The following is a 16,153-nucleotide window of genomic DNA, read 5'->3' as shown; positions in this document are numbered from 1 at the left end:
CTGTGCTGTGTTAGACAGTGGCTGCATCTCACCAGTCACTGACTCATTCAACTGTGCTGTGTTAGACAGTGGCTGCACCTCACCAGTCGCTGACTCATTCAACTGTGCTGTGTTAGACGGTGGCTGCACCTCACCAGTCGCTGACTCATTCAACTGTGCTGTGTTAGACAGTGGCTGCACCTCACCAGTCACTGACTCATTCAACTGTGCTGTGTTAGACAGTGGCTGCACCTCACCAGTCACTGACTCATTCAACTGTGCTGTGTTAGACAGTGGCTGCACCTCACCAGTCGCTGACTCATTCAACTGTGCTGTGTTAGACAGTGGCTGCACCTCACCAGTCACTGACTCATTCAACTGTGCTGAGTTAGACAGTGGCTGCACCTCACCAGTCGCTGACTCATTCAACTGTGCTGTGTTAGACAGTGGCTGCACCTCACCAGTCACTGACTCATTCAACTGTGCTGAGTTAGACAGTGGCTGCAGCTCACCAGTCGCTGACTCATTCAACTGTGCTGTGTTAGACAGTGGCTGCACCTCACCAGTCGCTGACTCATTCAACTGTGCTGTGTTAGACAGTGGCGGTACCTCACCAGTCACTGACTCATTCAACTGTGCTGTGTTAGACAGTGGCGGTACCTCACCAGTCACTGACTCATTCAACTGTGCTGTGTTAGACAGTGGCTGCACCTCACCAGTCGCTGACTCATTCAACTGTGCTGTGTTAGACAGTGGCTGCATCTCACCAGTCGCTGACTCATTCAACTGTGCTGAGTTAGACAGTGGCTGCACCTCACCAGTCGCTGACTCATTCAACTGTGCTGTGTTAGACAGTGGCGGTACCTCACCAGTCACTGACTCATTCAACTGTGCTGTGTTAGACAGTGGCTGCATCTCACCAGTCGCTGACTCATTCAACTGTGCTGTGTTAGACAGTGGGTGCACCTCACCAGTCGCTGACTCATTCAACTGTGCTGTGTTAGACAGTGGCTGCACCTCACCAGTCGCTGACTCATTCAACTGTGCTGTGTTAGACAGTGGCTGCACCTCACCAGTCACTGACTCATTCAACTGTGCTGTGTTAGACAGTGGCTGCATCTCACCAGTCGCTGACTCATTCAACTGTGCTGTGTTAGACAGTGTCTGCACCTCACCAGTCGCTGACTCATTCAACTGTGTGTGTTAGGCAGTGGCTGCATCTCACCAGTCGCTGACTCATTCAACTGTGCGGTGTTAGACTGTGGCTGCACCTCGCCAGTCGCTGACTCATTCAACTGTGCTGTGTTAGACAGTGGCTGCATCTCACCAGTCGCTGACTCATTCAACTGTGCTGTGTTAGACAGTGGCTGCACCTCACCAGTCGCTGACTCATTCAACTGTGCTGTGTTAGACAGTGGCTGCACCTCACCAGTCGCTGACTCATTCAACTGTGCTGTGTTAGACAGTGGCTGCATCTCACCAGTCGCTGACTCATTCAACTGTGCTGTGTTAAACAGTGTCTGCACCTCACCAGTCGCTGACTCATTCAACTGTGCTGTGTTAGACAGTGGCTGCACCTCACCAGTTCCTGACTCATTTAACTGTGCTGTGTTAGACAGTGGCTGCATCTCACCAGTCACTGACTCATTCAACTGTGCTGTGTTAGACGGTGGCGGTACCTCACCAGTCACTGACTCATTCAACTGTGCTGTGTTAGACAGTGGCTGCACCTCACCAGTCACTGACTCATTCAACTGTGCTGTGTTAGACAGTGGCTGCACCTCACCAGTCACTGACTCATTCAACTGTGCTGTGTTAGACAGTGGCTGCACCTCACCAGTTCCTGACTCATTTAACTGTGCTGTGTTAGACAGTGGCTGCATCTCACCAGTCACTGACTCATTCAACTGTACTGTGTTAGACAGTGGCTGCACCTCACCAGTCACTGACTCATTCAACTGTGCTGTGTTAGACAGTGGCTGCACCTCACAGGTCACTGACTCATTCAACTGTGCTGTGTTAGACAGTGGCTGCATCTCACCAGTCACTGACTCATTCAACTGTGCTGTGTTAGACAGTGGCTGCACCTCACCAGTCGCTGACTCATTCAACTGTACTGTGTTAGACGGTGGCTGCATCTCAACAGTTTGGGGATCACATTGGCGAAAATGCTACGCAGATTCTCCTTGGGGTGAGATTGATACTGTTTTAAGAAGTATGAAAGCTCTCCTTGTTTTGCTTTGGTGATGTCAACACATTGAAGTCACTCAAAAAGAGTGGTGATTTCATGCAAAATAGCTGAAGGCAGCCAATTTATGGGGGCTGGTGTAGTCTCCAGTGAGATACCCTCACTGCTGAGCAAACCTTCCATAAAAAGGCACAAATACAGCTGGATATGGAGCAGGGTAAAGTAATTGTTTTTGGAAAGTGACAATTTACTCAATCAGGACATTACCGTAATGTTTCTGATCAGTGTTTGACAAGGATTACTGGCATTGGGTGATAGGAATCAGAGAGAAAGCAACAAAATTGTTTTCAAGCTGCACAGACAATTTGCTCACTCTTTTTATCAAAGATTAAATATCCTGCTACAAGATGTTGGGGGAGTTGATGAAGAGTTTACGAGGCTCAGAAGAGATTAGTGGAAAATGTGAAATGTGTAAAAAGTATCAGAGGACGCCGTCACATCCCATTGTAAACCTTCCCTCAGCACGTAACTTTGAGGAGGGAGTTGTCGTGGATCTAAAGGTGTGGGACACAAAGACAGAAATATTTTCATTCCACACTTTATAGACATGGTAACCTGATTTAGTCCTTCTCCAATAATACGTGGCACGGACAAAAGTGTGATTCTAGACCAAGTTGTGGAGAAATGGACAGGGACTGGTCCTGGGGCACCAGCTAAGTTTCTGACTGATGATAGAGGGGAATTTGCTGATGAGGAGTTTCGAGACGTGTGTGAAAACATGAACACTGCAGCTGAAAGTGCTTTCAGCTCCGGACTCTGTGAAATGAATCACACGGTCATCGATGAAATGCTGCAGGAAATCTGAGCTGATCAGTCAAACTGCAAGTTGACACCTGCACTGGCCGGGACAATTCATGTACGCAATTCACTTCAGATGGGTGGAGGGTATCGTCCCGATAAATTGGTCTCTGGGAAAAATCCCAAAAGACCCTGTGTCCCGGGCGACAGCCCTCCTGCTTTCGAAGGGACAACAATTAGTTCCATTTTTATTCACCAATTATCAGATTGTTTCACAAAAAGAGATGTTTGAACGAAGAAACTATTGGGGATCCGAGAAGAGGGAAGTCTTATAATGTAAAGATTTGTGGAAACCATAGAAAATCATGTTTTTATCTTCTTCGATTTGTTTTGAAATATTATTTATGTGAATTGTTCGGGACCATTAATGTTTAAAGAGAAATTCGAACACCCAGTAATTAACTAGAATAATTTTGTCACGAGATTCCACATTTCTAACCAACAAACTTTACTGTTTATTTAAAAGAAAAGAAAAGTGGAAATCTAGCACGAGAAATGTAACATAGGTTAGAAATATTTGTGCTGTAAACTCAGTTCTACTTTTTAACTTCACCCCACAGCTGATTCACAGCTCCTGCTCCCACAGCTGGTTCACAGTTCCTGCTCCCACAGCTGGTTCACAGCTCCTGGTCCCACAGCCGGTTCACAGCCCTGCTCCCACAGCCGGTTCACAGCTCCTGCTCCCACAGCCGGTTCACAGCTCCTGCTCCCACAGCCGGTTCACAGCTCCTGCTCCCACAGCCGGCTCGCTGCTCCTGCTCCCACAGCCGGTTCGCAGCTCCTGCTCCCACAGCCGGTTCGCAGCTCCTGCTCCCACAGCCGGTTCGCAGCTCCTGCTCCCACAGCCGGTTCGCAGCTCCTGCTCCCACAGCCGGTTCGCAGCTCCTGCTCCCACAGCCGGTTCGCAGCTCCTGCTCCCACAGCCGGTTCGCAGCTCCTGCTCCCACAGCCGGTTCGCAGCTCCTGCTCCCACAGCCGGTTCGCAGCTCCTGCTCCCACAGCCGGTTCGCAGCTCCTGCTCCCACAGCCGGTTCGCAGCTCCTGCTCCCACAGCCGGTTCGCAGCTCCTGCTCCCACAGCCGGTTCGCAGCTCCTGCTCCCACAGCCGGTTCGCAGCTCCTGCTCCCACAGCCGGTTCACAGCTCCTGCTCCCACAGTCGGTTCACAGCTCCTGTTCCCACAGCTGGTTCACAGCTCCTGCTCCCACAGCCGGTTCGCAGCTCCTGCTCCCACAGCTGGTTCACAGCTCCTGCTCCCACAGCCGGTTCACAGCTCCTGCTCCCACAGCCGGTTCACAGCTCCTGTTCCCACAGCCGGTTCACAGCTCCTGCTCCCACAGCTGGTTCACAGCTCCTGCTCCCACAGCTGGTTCACAAAGCAGCGCCTGAGAAACTCCTGCTCCTCCTGCACCCATGCCGCTTGATCTACGCCCGCCGCCATCTTGTTTTTTCTCCCTCGCACTTTTTGCTGCTCCAAAAACGCTTTTTTGACCGCTCCACTCCTGGTCCAATCCATATACTATGGAGGGGGGACCTTGCTCACTTTCCACACTAGACGTTGTCGAAAAAATTGCCATTGGGGCTCCTCAAGAGAGCCCAAAAGTCTGTTTTAGAGAGAGCTGCCGAATGTGCGGCTTAGCTCCGCATAGCCGCAACCGGAAGTCCCTAAAGCAGCAATTAGGGAAGGACAACAAATGCTGGGCCCGGCCAGAAACACCACATCCCATGAAGAATGAAAACAGAAAGATGCGGGTGTGTGGGGAGGTACACAGGGAGTGACCTGGAACTCGCTGCCCGTGAGGATGGTGGAAGCAGACACCCTGAACAATTTCAAAATGAAATTTGGATGGGCACTTGAGGGAAATGGGACTGACCGGTTTGCTCCACAGAGATCCAGCATGGGATCAATGGGCTGAATGGCCTCCTTCCCTTCCCGAATGACCCTGTGGTCTGAAGAGAACAATTTCAGCTGCTCCGGTCTCTCCAACTAACTGAAGTCCCTCATCCCTGGTGCCGTTCTCGTAAATCTCCTCAGCCCCCTCACTGAGTCCAGCAGAGAGAAACCCTCTGACCCTCCCACTTCGCCAAGTGTCAGAATGGACATGGTTCAGTCCTGGGTGTGATTAACAGCAGCAATAACAGCAGAGCCCAACCCCTGTCACCACTTGTGAACTCGCTGGTAGCTGCGCAGGGTGGATAACAGGGAAAACCCTTCCCACACACACAGCAGATGAACGGCCTGATATTTACTGATTTATTGATTCACTGATTTATTGTTTTAATGATTTATTGGTGCCTTTAAGAATTGATGCAGTACATTTCTTAATTCAACGCACAGACAGAGAATGGAATATCCACAAGGCTAATGTGGAAAGATAGTCATTGTTTCAGATAATAAATAAGAATTGCAATGCTGGAATCTAACATTGTTTCATGAAAAGTTGCATAAAAGCCCCTTGTAATGAATAAACCATTGTTCCTCAACACATTCTGTAATGAAAATGTATCAAAGCCTCAGCAACATTTAGTAATAAAAATGTATCAACGCCTTAGCAACAGTAAGGTTAATGCAAGCACCTTATATTTGTAGGATTAGTCCAAGTGGCGGGGGCATGTAGACATTTCATTAATATGATGGACATTAATAAGTCTTAAGTAATGACCAATGCTTGGATAACAAATCATTTTCTGAGTGATAGACAGTTATTTGAATAAATCAGGAAGCTTCAGCTGAGAATTAGAAACCAATGAGAGTAAATGAGGGATTAGACCATTGATCAGGATTTCTTTAAGAATAAGGCTTCATGATTAAAGTTTTGTTCTGAACTTATTTTTGAAGAAATTGTGAACCATCGATTGAATTTCTAATATTTTCTTATGTTTTTGTTTAACTCTCTATTATGTTTTGATGTATTATTTGATATAAGTTTTGATTTATTTTTTCTATTTGAGAGAATCAAGGTGAATCATTGGCAAATAAAGTTGTATTTTTAGACACCTCAAAGCAACTGGACCTGTGGCTCTTTTTTGAAGATAACATATCATATCACAGCCTCTTCCCTGTGTGAACCTGTTGGTGTTTGAGCGGGTAGGTTAACTGACTGAATCCCTTCCACACTCGCAGCAGGTGAACGGCCTCTCCCCGGTGTGAACTCGCTGGTGTTTGGGCAGGTAGGCTGATCGAGTGAACCCCATCCCATACTTAGAGATGGTAAACGGCTCTCCCCACTGTGAGTGCATTGGTGTGTCAGCCGGGTGGATGAATCGCTGAATCCCTTCCCACATACAGAGCAGGCGAATGGTCTCTCCCTGGTGTGAAGTCGCTGGTGTGACACCATGTTGGATGACTTAGAGAATCTCCTCCCACAGTCCGAGCAGGTGTACGGCCTCTCCCCGGTGTGGACTCGCTCGTGTACCCGCAGGTTGGATAACTCACTGAATCCCTTCCCACACTGTGAGCAGGTGAACGGCCTCTCCCCGGTGTGGACTCGCTGGTGTACCCGCAGGTTGGACAACCGAGTGAATCCTGTCCCACACACAGAGCAGGTGAACGGCCTCTCCCCGGTGTGAACTTGCTGGTGTGACTGCAGGTTACACAGCCGAGTGAATCCCTTCCCACACCGAGAGCAGGTGAACGGCCTCTCTCCAGTGTGAACTCGCTGGTGTGTCTGCAGGCTGGATAACTGAGTAAAACCCTTTTCACACACAGAGCAGGTGAATGGCCTCTCCCCAGTGTGAACTCTCTGGTGTTTCTGCAGGGTGAATAAGTGAGTGAATCCTTTCCCACACCGAGAGCAGGTGAACGGCCTCTCCCCAGTGTGACTGCGTCGATGAGCTTCCAGTTGTGATGGAGCTCTGTATGCCTTCCCACAGTCTCCACATTTCCACGGTTTCTCCATGGTGCGGGTGTCCTTGTGTCTCTCCGATTCACCGCCCAGTTTAGGCCTCGTCCACACACTGAACACGTGTACGGTCTCTCCCACTGCGAACGGTGCAATGTTTTTTCAGGCTGTGTAACTGGTTAAAGCTCTTTCCACAGTCAGTGCTCTGGAACACTCTCACTCGGGTGTGTGTGTCTCGGGGCTTTTCCAGTCACACTGATGTTTAAAGCATTCTGAAGCAGACAGAACAGACAAACATTTCTCCTTCGAGATTTAAAGGCCGATGATATTCCAGTCCCGATGAATTGAGCGATGCTGTCGGATGTTGAAGTTTGCCTTGATATTTCTGTCTGTAAATCCTCACCTTCTGAGATCCTGTAAAAGGAGTTTACAAAATCATCACTGTCAGTACAGGATAGAAATTCAGAACAGTAAATTCTAGCATCTATGAACATTCGATCCTCTCTCCTTCCCAAAAGTCATCCAACACTCACTCCACCGAATTCTTGTTAAGGTGCGATTTTATTTGAGCAACAGATCCATGGTCACTGTTTCATGTCCCAGAGAGGCCTTAAAATCTTTGTCCAGGCTGCTTGTATTCTCCGTTTGTATCTATAGCAAAGTCGCCATAGTCCCAGATGACCATAGGCTGCTTTCTCCTTTGCGGGGGAGAGCTGCCTGGTGGTGATTTAATCTGACCATCACCACACCTCAGGCGAGGGGTAAGGTTGAGAAAGTGGGCCTTCATCAATAACCTCAGCCAGTACGGGAATAGAACCCACTCTGTTGGCGTCGCTCTGCATCTCGGACCAACTGTCCAGCCATCTGAGCTAAACCGGGCCCAGTGTATATAACTGAACTGATAATGAGCAATATACTGAACCCTATGTGGGAGGAGGATGTGAGAAATCTGGAACTGACAGACAATCTAAATGATGTATGGGAAGGCAAAGCATTTCAAAATGAAATTGGATCGGCACTTGAGGGAAATAAACTTTCAGGGGAACAGGATTATGGAGAGGGGAGGCTGTGTTGCAGAGGTGTTTTTTTTGAAATTTTTCGAATCAAGGGGCAATTTATCGTGGCCAATCCACCTACCCTGCGCATATTTGGGTTGCGGGGGGAGACCCAGACAGACACGGGGAGAATGTGCAAACTCCACACGGACAGTGACCTGGTGCTAGCCACTGTGCATGGTGCAGTGGTATTATCACTGGCTCAGTAATCCAGAGATCCAGGATAATGTTCTGGGGATAAAAGCAAATTACTGCAGATGTTGGAATCTGAAACAAAAACAGAAAATACTGGCCAATCGCAGCAGGTCTGACAACATCTGTGGGGAGAGAAGGGAGCTAACGTTTGGAGTCTGGATGACTCTTTGTCACAGCAGATGCTTTGTCAATGCTCTGGGGACCAGGGTTCGAATCCCACCACAGCAGATGGTGCAATTTGAATTCAGCCCTTTAATTGTGAACATTGGGAAAGAGACCATCCTTTTAGTCAGACAAATAAATGTGTCAAACTGAGGGAGCAAAGGATGTCAATGTCTTTAAGAGAGAGAGAGAGACCTGGGCCAAGCTTTGCAGAGTCTGCACCCTCCCTGGATTCACTTCCTTTCCCTTCAGTTGCTGCAAGTGACCAATTGAAGGTGAGAATGAGAAAATAAATGGAAAGGGGGAGAAAAGAAAGTGTTTTACTCACAGATGCTGGAGGCAGGAGGAGGTTTCAGTCTGTGTGAATCGCCATTTTGAGTCACCGGAAGTCCGCGCTCTGATGACCTGTTGGAAAAGAGTCCTTCCGGTCCTCCAATTTTACCATTGGTCAACAGCGCAGCCGGAAGGTCAGGGGGCGGGCTCTCACCCGCACATGCGCAGACTCGGGCAAGGGGGCGGTCACTGAGCGGATTCTCGTTCTGACCGGAGCCGTCAGCCGGTTGCCTGCCAACCTTGTCTCGAGGAGATGCACGGGGAACAATGGGTGGGGTGGGGTGGGGGCGGGGCTCCCGTGTCCACGCCAGGCCTGCGCACTGGAACCCGGAGACGTCACCACGAGGCAAGGTGATTCCTATTGGCTGATGCAGGCAGGGCTCTCTGGTGACGCCACAATGCGGAAGTTGGACTAAAACTTTTACCCTTTCCATTTCTTTTCCCATTCTGGGGAGACGTTGGTGCAGCAACTGAAGGGAAATGAAGTGAATCCCGCCCAGTGATGTAGACACACATCTGTCTGGTAGTCTGCAGGAAAATTTTCAGGTCTGTGTGTCCAGGACATGGAGCAGGGTGATTAACAGGCTGTCAATCAGCCCGAATCAGCACCTTCAGGAGAATTGGGAGGGTGAATATTAGATACAGCAGAGTGAGAATGGAGGGAGAGTGCGGGATGGAGATTTACAGATCTTGGGGAATGAGAGGAAATAGTATTCCATAGGAACTAGAATTGTCTGTTCTGAATTTCTATTGTGGACTGACAGTGATAGCAGAAGGAGAATATTTACAGACAAATCTCACACCAAACGGCGCATCAAAAATTGAATGTCAGATTCGCTCAGTCATGCAATCTGTGCCCACACCGTGTTGACACCAAGGAGAGTCCATTCATCTGATCTGAGTGCAGGAAAGGTATCATCAATATTCATCCTATTGATACACCAGCAGCTTCACACCGATTAGAGACCTTAGATGCTCCGACTGACAGTGTTAACTCTCTCAATCGCAGTTTAGTATATACAGATGGGGGGGAACTTCTTGGATAGTCCCTTGAGCTCATGTAAAGAGACTCCTTCAGTGCCCGATCGGCACCGCGGGGGCTGGGGTGCATCATCACCCCCAGGAATTACAATTTGGTTCAGTTTGTTTAATCTTTCATATTTTTTTAGTTACAGAGCCCGACCAGGGCCTGTCATCCCACCTAAATTGTTTGTTTGTTTTAATCAAAATGAGTATCAAGAGTCACTTATTGATAAAGACTGGAGTGGGGTCAGGAGGTAAATCCCTGTAATGTTTCACCCGTGAATAAATCTGTCCCAAGTACAGATCGGCTGCAGTTTCTTCCTTCACCATGAATATAAGAACTAGGAGCAGGAGTAGGCCATCTGGCCCCTCGAGCCTGCTCCACCATTCAATGAGATCATGGCTGATCTTTTGTGGACTCAGCTCCACTTTCCGGCCCGAACACCATAACCCTTAATCCCTTTATTCTTCAAAAAACTATTTATCTTTATCTTAAAAACATTTAATGAAGGAGCCTCTACTGCTTCACTGGGCAAGGAATTCCATAGATTCACAACCCTTTGGGTGAAGAAGTTCCTCATAAACTCAGTCCTAAATCTACTTCCCTTTATTTTGAGGCTATGCCCCCTAGTTCTGCTTTCACCCGCCAGTGGAAACAACCTGCCCGCATCTATCCTGTCTATTCCCTTCATAATCTTATATGTTTCTATAAGATCCCCCCTCATCCTTCTAAATTCCAACGAGTACAGTCCCAGTCTACACAACCTCTCCTCGTAATCCAACCTCTCGTCATAATCTAATCCCCTCAACTCTGGGATCAACCTAGTGAATCTCCTCTGCACTCCCTCCAGTGCCAATATGTCCTTTCTCAGGTAAGGAGACCAAAACTGAACACAATACTCCAGATGTGGCCTCACCAACACCTTATACAATTACAGCATAACCTCCCTAGTCTTAAACTCCATCCCTCTAGCAATGAAGGACACAATTCCATTCGCCTTCTTAATCACCTGTTGCACCTGTAAACCAACTTTTTGCGACTCATGCACTAGCACACCCAGGTCTCTCTGCACAGCAGCATGTTTTAATATTTTATCATTTAAATAATAATCCCTTTTGCTGTTATTCCTACCAAAATGGATAACCTCACATTTGTCAACATTGTATTCCATCTGCCAGACCCTAGCCCATTCACTTAGCCTATCCAAATCCCTCTGCAGACTTCCAGTATCCTCTGCACTTTTTGCTTTACCACTTATCTTAGTGTCGTCTGCAAACTTGGACACTTTGCCCTTGGTCCCCAACTAGAAATCATCTATGTAAATTGTGAACAGTTGTGGGCCCAACACTGATCCCTGAGGGACACCACTAGCGACTGATTGCCAACCAGAGAAACACCCATTAATCCCCACTCTTTGCTTTCTATTAATTAACCAATCCTTTATCCATGCTACTACTTTCCCCTTAATGCCAAGCATCTTTATCTTATGCAGCAACCTTTTGTGTGGCACCTTGCCAAAGGCTTTCTGGAAATCCAGATATACCATATCCATTGGCTCCCCATTATCTACTGCACTGTTAATGTCCTCAAATAATTCCACTAAATTAGTTAGGCATGACCTGCCCTTTATGAACCCATGCTGCATCTGCCCAATGGGACAATTTCCATCCAGATGCCTCGCTATTTCTTCCTTGATGATAGATTCCAGTATCTTCCCGACTACCGAAGTTAAGCTCACTGGCCGATAATTACCCGCTTTCTGCCTACCTCCTTTTTTAAACAGTGGTGTCACGTTTGCTAATTTCCAATCCGCCGGGACCACCCCAGAGTCTAGTGAATTTTGGTAAATTATCACTAGTGCATTTGCAATTTCCCTAGCCATCTCTTTTAGCACTCTGGGATGCATTCCATCAGGTCCAGGAGACTTGTCTACCTTTAGCCTCATTAGTTTGCCCATCACTACCTCCTTGGTGATAACAATCCTCTCAAGGTCCTCACCTGTCATAGCCTCATTTCCATCAGTCACTGGCATGTTATTTGTGTCTTCCACTGTGAAGATCGACCCAAAAAACCTGTTCAGTTCCTCAGCCATTTCCTCATCTCCCATTATTAAATCTCCCTTCTCATCCTCTAAAGGACCAATATTTACCTTAGCCACTCTTTTTTGTTTTATGTATTTGTAGAAACTTTTACTATCTGTTTTTATATTCTGAGCAAGTTTACCCATAATCTATCTTACTCTTCTTGATAGCTTTTTTAGTAGCTTTCTGTTGCCCCCTAAAGATTTCCCAGTCCTCTAGTCTCCCACTGATCTTTGCTACTTTGTATGTTTTTTCCTTCAATTTGATACTCTCCCTTATTTCCTTAGATATCCACGGTCGATTTTCCCTCTTTTTACCGTCCTTCCTTTTTGTTGGTATAAACCTTTGCTGAGCACTGTGAAAAATCACTTGGAAGGTTCGCCACTGTTCCTCAACTGTTTCACCATAAAGTCTTTGCTCCCAGTCTACCTTAGCTAGTTCTTCTCTCATCCCATTGTAATCTCCTTTGTTTAAGCACAAAACACTAGTGCTTGATTTTACCTTCTCACCCTCCATCTGTATTTTAAATTCCACCATATTGTGATCGCTCCTTCCGAGAGGATCCCTAACTATGAGATCCTGAATCAATCCTGTCTCATTACACAGGACCAGATCTAGGACTGCTTGTTCCCTCGTAGGTTCCATTACATACTGTTCTAGGAAACTATCGCGGATACATTCTATAAACTCCTCCTCAACCTTGACCAACCTGGTTAAACCAATTGACATGTAGATTAAAATCCCCCATGATAACTGCTGTACCATTTCTACATGCATCAGTTATTTCTTTGTTTATTGCCTGCCCCACCATAATGTTACTATTTGGTGGCCTATAGATTTCTCCGATCAGTGACCTTTTCGCCTTACTATTCCTGATTTCCACCCAAATGGATTCAACCTTATCCTCCATAGCACCGATGTCATCCCTTACTGTTGCCCGGATGTCATCCTTAAATAACAGAGCTACACCACCTCCCTTACCATCCACTCTGTCCTTCTGAAAAGTTTGATACCCTCGGATATTTAACTCCCAGTCGTGACCATCCTTTAACCATGTTTCAGTAATGGCCACTAAATCATAGTCATTCACAATGATTTGCGCCATCAACTCATTTACCTTATTCCGAATACTACGAGCATTCAGGTAAAGTACACTTATGTTGGCTTTTTTACCTCTGTTCTGAATCTTCACACCTCGATCAGTAACCTCTCCTAAGTTATATTTCCTCTTAACCTTTCTCCTAATTTTCCTTGTCGTTAAACCCATATCTTCATGTAACAACCTGCCGCGTCGCTTACCATTAATGTTTTCACTTCCCATTTTCTTTCTTTTAGTATTCCTGGTCCTATTCACTGAGCTCCCCTCAGTCACTGTACCTTGTACTGTCGCCCTTTTTGATTTTTTACTGTGGCTTCTCTGCCTTACACTTTCCCCCTTACTGCCTTTTATTTCTGTCCCTGTTTTACTACCTTCCAACTTCCTGCATCGGTTCCCATCCCCCTGCCACATTAGTTTAAACTCTCCCCAACAGCTCTAGCAAACACCCCGCCCCCTAGGACATCGGTTCCAGTCCTGCCCAGGTGCAGACCGTCCGGTTTGTACTGGTCCCACCTCCCCCAGAACAGGTTCCAATGTCCCAGGAATTTGAATCGCTCCCTCTTGCACCATCTCTCGAGCCACGCATTCATCCTCTCTATCCTGACATTCCTACTCTGACTAGCCCGTGGCACTGGTAGCAATCCTGAGATTACTACCTTTGAGGTCCTACTTTTTAGTTTAACTCCTAGCTCCCTAAATTCAGCTTGTAGGACCGTTTTTTCACCTATATCGTTGGTGCCTATGTGCACCACGACTGCTGGATGTTCACCCTCCCCCCTCCAGAATGTCCTGCAGCCGCTCCGAGACATCCTTGACCCTTGCACCAGGGAGGCAACATACCATCCTGGAGTCTCAATTGCGTCCGCAGAACCGCCTGTCTATTCCCCTTACAATTGAGTCCCCCATCACTATAGCCCTGCCATTCTTCTTCCTGCCCAGCTGCGCAGCAGAGCGAGCCACGGTGCCATGAACCTGGCTGCTGCTGCCTTCCCCTGGTGAGCCATCTCCCTCAACAGTATCCAAAGCAGTATATCTGTTTTGCAGGGAGATGACCGCAGAGGACACCTGCACTGCCTTCCTACTCTTGCTCTGTCTTTTGGTCACGCATTTTCTATCTCCCTCAGTACCTTTCACCTGCGGTGTGACCAACTCGCTAAATGTGCTATCCACGACGTCCTCAGCATCGCGGATGCTCCAAAGTGAGTCCATCCGCAGCTCCAGAGCCGTCAAGCGGTCTAACAGGAGCTGCAACTGGACACACTTCTTGCACGTGAAGGAGCCAGGGACAGTGGACGTGTCCCTGAGCTCCCACATCGCACACGAGGAGCATGACACGGGTCTGAGATCTCCTGCCATGTCTTAAACCTTCGGTTAACTTCAACAACTACAAGTTCAGCAAAAAAAAACAACAAAGAAAAAATAAATAAATATACCAATGAAAAGAAACAGAAACACTACTTCCCAGTCACTTACCAGGGATAAAAAGCACTTCCCACCCAGTTTCAAATTCCCACCTAGATTCAAATTCCCAAACTCACACTTAGAAGTGTCTCACTCCTGGCTCGGTCTTCTCTGGCTCACTGGGAGAACTCACTGGGAGTGAGTTTACAAGTTGCTCTTTTTAAACTCTCCTGAATTGACACCCCTCCCCCACCTGCTTTTAGATCAAGGTAGATTTAAGTGACTGACACTTAACTGCCAACCAGTTATGTGAGTGGGTGGGGCAGCCCTTGTTAACCTACACTGCACAATTGTAGCTTAATTTAAATTAATTTAAACTCCTGAAATTTAAAAGGAGCTGCCTTACTGATTTGATTCAATTCCCACCTAGATTCAAATTCCCAAACTCACTCTTAGCTGTGTCTCACTCCTGGCTCTGTGTTCTCTGGCTTACTGGGAGAACTCACTGGGAGACGGTCAGGATGACGTTGTCAGGATTATAACATGGAAACCGAGAATGCTTGTCTGATGGTGAAGGTTGGAAAATAAAATTTCAGACAGAATCTCAAAATCCCAGTAGATTTTGTGAGAAATGACTGAAGCAAGTGGAAATTGTCAGGGTCTGATTACCCGCTGCTGTTCTCGGAGTCTGAGCCATACAACCAGTGGAAGAATGAAGTGGAGATGTGGACAAGGGTTACGTCTCCACCAAGGAGGAAACAAGGTCTGGCCCTGGCCTTCTCACTTCCTAACAAAAGGAAAATTAGAAACAAAGTATTTTGGGAGCTGGGTGCCCGTCAGTGGGGCCCTGATTAAGTTTTGAATCTTCTATTCGGGTTCATTGAAGAGATTGACAATTAAGATGATCTATTGCAGGGCTTCCCAAACTTCCATCCACGGAACCCTTTTTTTTTGTATAAATTTAGAGTGCCCAATTAATTTTTTCCAATTAAGGGGCGATTTAGCGCGGCCAATCCACCTACCGTGCCCATCTTTGGGTTGCGGGGGCAAAACCCACACAAACACGAGGAGAATGTGCAAACTCCACACGAACAGTGACCCAGAGCTGTGAGGCAGCAGTGCTAACCACTGCCCACCGTGCTGCCCCCACAAAACCCTTCTGACCTCCCAAGAGTACTGACAAAACCCCTGAGAAACATTGTTATTGCGTTGAAGTTAAACTACAAAAAAAATTGTTTTTGCGCAATATGTACAATTTCTCACTTACACTCCTCTCACATACACTCTCATCTCTCTCTCGCACACACACACTTTCATCTCCCACACGTGCACTCTGCTCTGTCGTCACACAGTCCTTGTTTTGTTATGCTCTTGTCGTAGCATAAGCTGCTTCCTTGATGTGCACTCTGACAAAGGAAGGTTCAGATCTGGAGATATCTTTAACACGTTTATTAAACTATTAACAATTCTCCTACTTGGATTCAACACTACTGTTAATCCTTCAATAGCTACTCAGACTGACTAACCAGTCTGCTACAATCCACGTGGTGGGAGTGATGCTTAGTCAACCCTGTGTCTGTACTCACTGAGCATCTCCACTGGAAAGAGATTGAGCATGTGTGATGTGTCCTTTTATATGGGTTGGTGTAATGCCCTCCTGTGGTAGTGTCACCTCTGTGTGTATCGTGAATGCCCATTGGTCGTGTCCTATCTTACTGACCTATTGGTTGACTGTCTGTGTGTCATGTCTCTGGAGTTCCCTCTAGCGTCTAGCTAGGTGTAGTGATTGTACATTTGTGTACTTACAGTGATGTATATCACCACATCCCCCCTTTTTTCGTGTTACATATTTTCTGTACAGTGTCAAAGAAAATTGAACAAACTAGGTAGATGAGTGATAGTCTGTACAAGTTATGATAACAGTGATCATTAAATAA

The 16,153-nt window shown here is 47.1% G+C and overlaps 1 protein-coding gene across 1 annotated transcript in view; it reads right to left on the bottom strand.

Annotated features, from left to right (window-relative positions):
• Positions 1-4,700: 4,700 nt before the first annotated feature.
• Positions 4,701-16,153, bottom strand: part of LOC140421894 (uncharacterized) — a 42,461-nt gene continuing 31,008 nt past the window's right edge. Inside the window, exon 5 of the mRNA XM_072506862.1 lies at positions 4,701-6,846. Coding sequence (XP_072362963.1) covers positions 6,066-6,846 — 781 coding nt within the window. The 3' untranslated portion in view covers positions 4,701-6,065. The remainder of the gene's footprint in view (positions 6,847-16,153) is intronic.

The sequence above is a fragment of the Scyliorhinus torazame genome, chromosome 5 (assembly GCF_047496885.1).
Source record: "Scyliorhinus torazame isolate Kashiwa2021f chromosome 5, sScyTor2.1, whole genome shotgun sequence".
Lineage (NCBI taxonomy): Eukaryota > Metazoa > Chordata > Chondrichthyes > Carcharhiniformes > Scyliorhinidae > Scyliorhinus > Scyliorhinus torazame.
This window is presented reverse-complemented; position numbering and strand designations above follow the sequence as displayed.